Genomic DNA, 7,169 nt, shown 5'->3' with positions numbered 1-7,169 from the left:
CATTGAATACAGCCCAAGTCCCCGGTCACCATAGTGTAGCGCCAACAATCACAAAGCATGAGACCTTTTTGAAGTGAGGGAGAAAACAGGTTGGTCAATAGGTTTCTACACAGACTAGACTGGTCAACAGGTTTCTATACAAACTAGACTGGTCAACAGGTTTCTATACAAACAAGACTGGTCAACAGGTTTCTACACAGACTAGACTGGTCAACAGGTTTCTACACAGACTAGACTGGTCAACAGGTTTCTACACAGACTAGACTGGTCAACAGGTTTCTACACAGACTAGACTGGTCAACCAACAGGTTTCTACACAGACTAAACTGGTCATGAAGTTTCTATACAGACTAGACTGGTCAACAGGTTTTTACACAGACTAGACTGGTCAACAGGATTATATACAGACTAGACTGGTCAACAGGTTTTTACAGACTAAACTGGTCAACATGTTTACACAGACTAAACTGGTCAACAGGTTTTTACACAGACTAGACTGGTCAACAGGATTATATACAGACTAGACTGGTCAACAGGTTTTTACAGACTAAACTGGTCAACATGTTTACACAGACTAAACTGGTCAACATGTTTACATAAAGACTGGTCAACAGGCGTCTACACAGACTAAACTGGTCAACAGATTTCTACACATACTAAACTGGTCAACATGTTTCCATAAAGACTGGTCAACAGGTTTTTACACAGACTAAACTGGTCAACAGGTTTCCATAAAGACTGGTCAACAGGTTTTTACACAGACTAAACTGGTCAACATGTTTACACAGACTAAACTGGTCAACATGTTTACATAAAGACTGGTCAACAGGCATCTACACAGACTAAACTGGTCAACATGTTTACATAAAGACTGGTCAACATGTTTACATAAAGACTGGTCAACAGGCATCTACACAGACTAAACTGGTCAACATGTTTACATAAAGACTGGTCAACAGGCATCTACACAGACTAAACTGGTCAACAGATTTCTACAGACTAAACTGGTCAACATGTTTACACAGACTAAACTGGTCAACATGTTTACATAAAGACTGGTCAACAGGCATCTACACAGACTAAACTGGTCAACAGATTTCTACACAGACTAAACTGGTCAACAGGTTTCCATAAAGACTGGTCAACAGGTTTTTACACAGACTAAACTGGTCAACAGGTTTTTAAACAGACTAAACTGGTCAACAGGTTTCCATAAAGACTGGTCAACAGGTTTTTATACAGACTAAACTGGTCAACAGGTTTTTACACAGACTAAACTGGTCAACAGGTTTTTACACAGACTAAACTGGTCAACAGGTTTCTACACATACTAAACTGGTCAACATGTTTCCATAAAGACTGGTCAACAGGTTTTTACACAGACTAAACTGGTCAACATGTTTACACAGACTAAACTGGTCAACATGTTTACATAAAGACTGGTCAACAGGCATCTACACAGACTAAACTGGTCAACAGATTTCTACACATACTAAACTGGTCAACATGTTTCCATAAAGACTGGTCAACAGGCATCTACACAGACTAAACTGGTCAACAGGCATCTACACAGACTAAACTGGTCAACAGGTTTCTACACATACTAAACTGGTCAACATGTTTCCATAAAGACTGGTCAACAGGTTTTTACACAGACTAAACTGGTCAACAGGTTTTTACACAGACTAAACTGGTCAACAGGTTTTTAAACAGACTAAACTGGTCAACAGGTTTCCATAAAGACTGGTCAACAGGTTTTTACACAGACTAAACTGGTCAACAGGTTTCCATAAAGACTGGTCAACAGGTTTTTACACAGACTAAACTGGTCAACAGGTTTCCATAAAGACTGGTCAACAGGTTTTTACACAGACTAAACTGGTCAACAGGTTTCTACACATACTAAACTGGTCAACATGTTTCCATAAAGACTGGTCAACAGGCGTCTACACAGACTAGACTGGTCAATACATTTCAATACATTTCTATGCAGACACCAGGTTTCTATACAGACTAGACTGGTCAACAGGTTTCTATACAAACCAGACTAGTCATTTTAAGGCTAACTAGAAGGGGAACAAATCTATTATCTCCGGCATGAATTAGAAGTGGCATTCCGGTGGTAGGTGTGGAGCGTCGATTCTTCCGATTGGAAAGGCAATATGTGTGGGAATCTGGACACAAGACTATTCATCATTCCTGGACATGCCCACTACTGTACAGACACCAAGTCACCATGGAAATCAGCAGAATTGGGCCCCACAGTACATAATAGGGTTTGTAGTAACAGTAGGTCAGTTGTGACAGCAAGTCAAGTGTGATGAATTAACAAGTTGTGGGTGTGTCAAGGCTTGGCCCAACACCACACATAAAGCTCTCATACTAGGAGCCCGAACTACACCTCAATGTTGAGTACAAATTTGACTTCTATCTCCTGCCTTTTGTAAATATCTATACAAAATCAAATTAAAACATTGTCTATCGTATGTAATAAGCACACTGTGCGCAATCAAAAGTAGCATATTAAGTCATTTATTGGCCATTCACTCACACCTCACTAAGTTTCCATAGAGTAGGATAACCCACTGCTACCATGTTTTATGTAATCTTACGACAACATAAGTTCGCCATTATGCTGCTTCAGTCATGTGACAAGTGCACCAACATTTGTATTTCATCATGTCGAATGAGATAAAGTTAATCTCTTTCATATCTGCAGTAATGCAGGTGAGCACACAGAGTAACAACAGTATTGTACCATCAGCTTAGATGTCAAAGTAGTTTAGTAACTGTACTACAACGCTTAAGAGGCATCCACTTTCATCCACTTGTTATAAATACTCAATCTACCGTACTAATTCAGCACAATAATAAATCATACATAAAAAAGTAGTATTATAACATTAAAAAAGTCAAACCATGAATGCTCACATTCCTGCCCTCTTTCTGTGTGATACAAAATTAATCTTTACAGGCAAAGTCTGGTTGAAAGGCCCTGTGTGTGTGTGTGTTAAAGACCCTCTTTGTTTGGGGTCGCAGCCAGTCTCAGTTACTGTGCACCAGTGTGACGAAGAGGAAGAGAGAACAGAGGGAGATGGATCCAGTGAGCACCGCCTTCACCAGGAGGGCTGTCCAGCTCCCCAGCAGGAACACATGGACAAACAACCTGAGAGAAGTTAGAGGACAGAGGAGAAAATGAGTAGATGTGTAGCTATGTTTGATACCAATATGTAAATTGTTGACTACTATGTAACTGATTGTTGCTAACATCATATAATCACGATGGATTATGACATGAATTTGGAGGCGTTATGGTTTTCAGTACCATTTCAATAATGTATTGTTTCTTTTGAAAAATAGGGGTTGGTCATCCAGACCATTACACAACTGTAGCTATCAGTGTTTATAATGACCTCCAGCGGTGTACAGAAAAACTTCAGTTCCCTCCCCAGAACAGATGAGCACTATGAGCTGAAAACCAGCTCTGTGAGGATGACCATTTCTACAGTATGCAGTTCCACAGGTCCCTTCCCTGGGTACATTGAAGTACGTGATACTCACTCCATGAGGAAGGCCTTGTATACACACAGCCCTAGCAGTACAGTCACAGGCAGACGGAAGCTCTTTGGGAGGTCGTACCGCGTGAACATCCACACCACTGCTGCCATGGCGATATAGTGCACCTGAATTAGAAGGCGACACCGAATTTCCTTAGAAACTATACATCTTCTAAGCCCTCCACAGGAAATGTAATGTTAATGAGTATTCATTATCTAAGTATTTATTGGAAGTCAAAATAAATGTCTATTTGATTCAGCAGTATAAGTGTCAGTGCAAGGAGACTTACCAGGCTGATGTTGGAGTCGAAGCTCATCTGTATGTACTTCCAGTCAAACTCAATGCCTCTGGCACCCACCCATAGAGGTATACACCTGGATGACAGGGCAAGAGGATTAAATACAAGAGACAGCATTGCAAATAAACATAATGGCAAATATACTAGTGAGCTTGGGTAGTGAATGACTATAATCTACACAGAAATTAATGTGAATCTGGAATGCACCCAAAGAGATTGAAAGAGAAACAGCAGGGGGACAGAGAAAGATAGAGAAAGAGAATGTACCTTGACATAACGAGCTCTGCTGTGGACCATCCCATCGCTGCCACCATTATCTTGTACTCTCCCTTCCCTGCGTTCCTGGACATGACCAGATGCAGGCCCAGAAGGTCTGCTAGGTCCACCGTGGCCTTCATAAACTCACCAACAAAGTCATACACACCAGCTCCTCCCTCCCATGTGGGGAAGAAAGTGGCTAGAAATAGCATCTGGAACAGAGATATTGTTCATTTTATTTTTTATTGTCACATACACAGGATAGGTGCAGTGAAATGTCTTGTTTTACAGGGTCAGCCATAGTATTACAGCGCCCCTGTAGCAAATTAGGGTTAACTGGCTTACTCAAGGGCACATTTTCTCCTTGTCGGCTCGAGTATTCAAATCAGCGACCTTTTGGTTACTAAACACTAAGCTACCTGCCGCCTTAGTAGGATACATATTAACTAGTAATAACTAATAACTAGTAGGCTACATTAGTAATCAAGCAGTTTTTAGTCTGCATCCCAATGTGATCGATCATCAGTTCCTTTGACAGAATGATGATACTTTTATTGCTTTTCAGAAAACAGACAGTTTGGACAGTCAATGCTCACCTTGCATAGCTGCACAAATAGGTAGGTAGCTCCTGCTTGAACACATCTCCAGAATGCATTGTATTCTGATCTATAATATGGATAGAGAAAGACACATCTGTACACTAGAATGGTTTGAACATGGTTGCCTAGAGTGGCAGGATTGGCTGACCTCTCAATCTGCTGACAGAGGGTGAAATGTAGATTACATTTCACCCTCTACTACATACATATATATATATGTCATATATATATTTTTTTTACTTGGCAAGTGAGTTAAGAACAAATTCTTATTTCCAATGCCGGCCTCCCCCGGACGACGCTGGCCCAATTGTGCGCCGCCCTATGGGACACCCAATCACGGCCAGATATGATACAGCCTGGATTCGAAACAGGGACTGTAGTGACACCTCTTGCACTGAGATGCCGTGCCTTGGACTGCTGCGCCACTCGGGAGCCCAATAAGGGTGACTAGCTAGTGAACAGATCATACAAAAATACATGTTCAGTAGCTAAATGTACGGGGTCAACTAACAAATTAATATAATGCAGTTTATATAGTATGAGAGGTGCTGATATTTACAGTCCACTGCACTTGTAGGTGATAAAGTAGGGGAAATAAGCCAAGGCAAAGCAATTCCCGAAATGAAATAGCGTCATATTGCCAGGGAGTCCAACACTGGCGAATTCTCCAACGAGTCTGAAGGAATGAAGACATGATAGCTATTAGCTAGCAACAATTATTGACACAATATTAGCTAACTAACGTTAGTTATTGAAGATTTATGAAGCATTGGAGCAGATAATCTGAAAGCAACGTTACTTGCTAGCGTCCTCTCTTCCTGCACACTCAAAAGACTGATTATGGGCAAGGCCTAACATATTTATTCCACTCGCATTATAAATTGAAATCTGTTAGATAAGTTAACTGCATATAAATAACACACGTCTAAATGAAGATCAGCACGAATCATTCAGAAATACCTGTATTTACTCAGGTTGACAGAGGGATTATTGAGATGCTAATGCTGGTTGCTAACTCGTTGGATGGAGGACGGAAACTAGTTGTCCACTAGTTACCACAGCCTGTATCGTAGAAAATTCCTAAAATAATTTTTTAAAAGCGTTTTGGTATTAATTTAGGTTTAGGCATACGAGTAGCAGTGTGGATTGAGTAAGGTTCCAAGTAGATAAATTGTAGAAATAGGCGGAATTAAAACTTTGTGGCTGTGGTAACTAGTGACGACTCGGAAACTACCAAAGTCCTACCTTTAAATGATTCCGCTATCCCTTGATGTCTCCGATCCTATCGCTCCGCTCGTTTGCTAGCGATTTAGGACAAAAACTCAGAGGGTCTTGTAAAGCAAATAGACGGAACGACAGAACGGAGTCACCATGGTTAACCGTAATAATTGCAGAGCAGGACTTCGGCAGTTTCTGCAAAAATAGTTTAGTATGAAAATGTTTAAAAACTCGGTGGTTTTTGTTGTTCATGCAATGAGTAAATAGTTCCTGCATCATCGTTGACATAACAAATACAGCTAATGACAATTTATAAGTTTAAGGATATTTGCAGCACTTCTAGCTAGCCTGGACATCCGCTAGTAGGCGCTATTCGCCACTAACAAACGACATTAGCAATAATAGCGCCATCTGGCGGCAGCAGGGCTACACTATATGTAGTAGTCTAACGTCATTGAGTTAAAGGCCCAGTGCAGTCAAGAAGGTGATTGTTTGAAAAATATTTCCAAACTATGAGCTTGGAATAGTACTCTGAAAACGGTCAAATTATGATAATGCCCTTTTAGTGTAAGAGCGGTTTGAAAAGACAGCCTGAAATGTCAACTTTGTGGGATGAAGTTTTGGTCTGCTCTTGCTAAGAAACACTTTGTTTTAAATTAAAATGGTCAAAAAGAAACAATCACAGTAAGGTACTTAATTTTTACCCAGAAATGATTTGATATTGAGATATGACTACATTGGACCTTTAAAGCTCATTATGGTCACTCAGGCATCCACAATGTGCAGTACTCTAGGCTAGTCTAATTAATATATTTTTTTAAAAATGTACAACCATGCTATAATGACATTCCAAAATAATGGGTGTTGTGGTTGTTTATGTGAACAGTGTTGAATGCAGAAAACATACCACCAGTCATTTGGTTGACCTTATTGTGCAACAATATTTGCCACTAGATGTCCCCTGTGATTCCCGTTAGGGCAGGATAAATTAAATTGCAATAATGGACTTCCAGATAGCTTTCAGAATGCATATGTCGATGGAGAGTTGACACTTGACTGAGAAACTGTCAGTTCCATAGCCTTACACCCAATAAATTCTGGCAGAAAACCTGTCTGAGAAGTCATCCAGTGCAATGTGCACAACCAGATTGGCAAATTCAATATCAATCATGTTTGACTCCTGGTCCTAGGTACCAACATGGTATGCAGACTTTTGTTCCAGCATAGTATTAAAACTG

General features: G+C 40.4%; 1 protein-coding gene across 5 annotated transcripts; it reads right to left on the bottom strand.

The window, feature by feature from the left end:
- Nucleotides 1–2,516: 2,516 nt before the first annotated feature.
- LOC112227217 (transmembrane protein 147-like) lies at nucleotides 2,517–7,167 on the bottom strand. 5 transcript variants are annotated; one of them, XM_024392118.2, is made up of 7 exons: nucleotides 5,959–7,167; nucleotides 5,273–5,389; nucleotides 4,711–4,780; nucleotides 4,124–4,326; nucleotides 3,848–3,932; nucleotides 3,562–3,683; nucleotides 2,517–3,166 (listed from the first exon to the last, which is right to left on the bottom strand). In XM_024392118.2, the coding sequence occupies exons 2-7, from the start codon at nucleotides 5,347–5,349 to the stop codon at nucleotides 3,046–3,048; spliced, it is 678 nt and encodes a 225-aa protein (XP_024247886.1). In that variant the 5' UTR covers nucleotides 5,350–5,389; nucleotides 5,959–7,167; the 3' UTR covers nucleotides 2,517–3,045. The 5 variants fall into 5 exon arrangements, with proteins under 5 accessions (XP_024247886.1, XP_024247876.1, XP_024247866.1 ...); XM_024392108.1 differs by lacking the exon at nucleotides 5,959–7,167 and adding an exon at nucleotides 5,674–5,952; XM_024392098.1 differs by lacking the exon at nucleotides 5,959–7,167 and adding an exon at nucleotides 5,513–5,667.
- Between the last annotated feature and the right edge of the window lie 2 nt (nucleotides 7,168–7,169).

This window comes from Oncorhynchus tshawytscha, linkage group LG03, assembly GCF_018296145.1.
Source record: "Oncorhynchus tshawytscha isolate Ot180627B linkage group LG03, Otsh_v2.0, whole genome shotgun sequence".
Lineage (NCBI taxonomy): Eukaryota > Metazoa > Chordata > Actinopteri > Salmoniformes > Salmonidae > Oncorhynchus > Oncorhynchus tshawytscha.
This window is presented reverse-complemented; position numbering and strand designations above follow the sequence as displayed.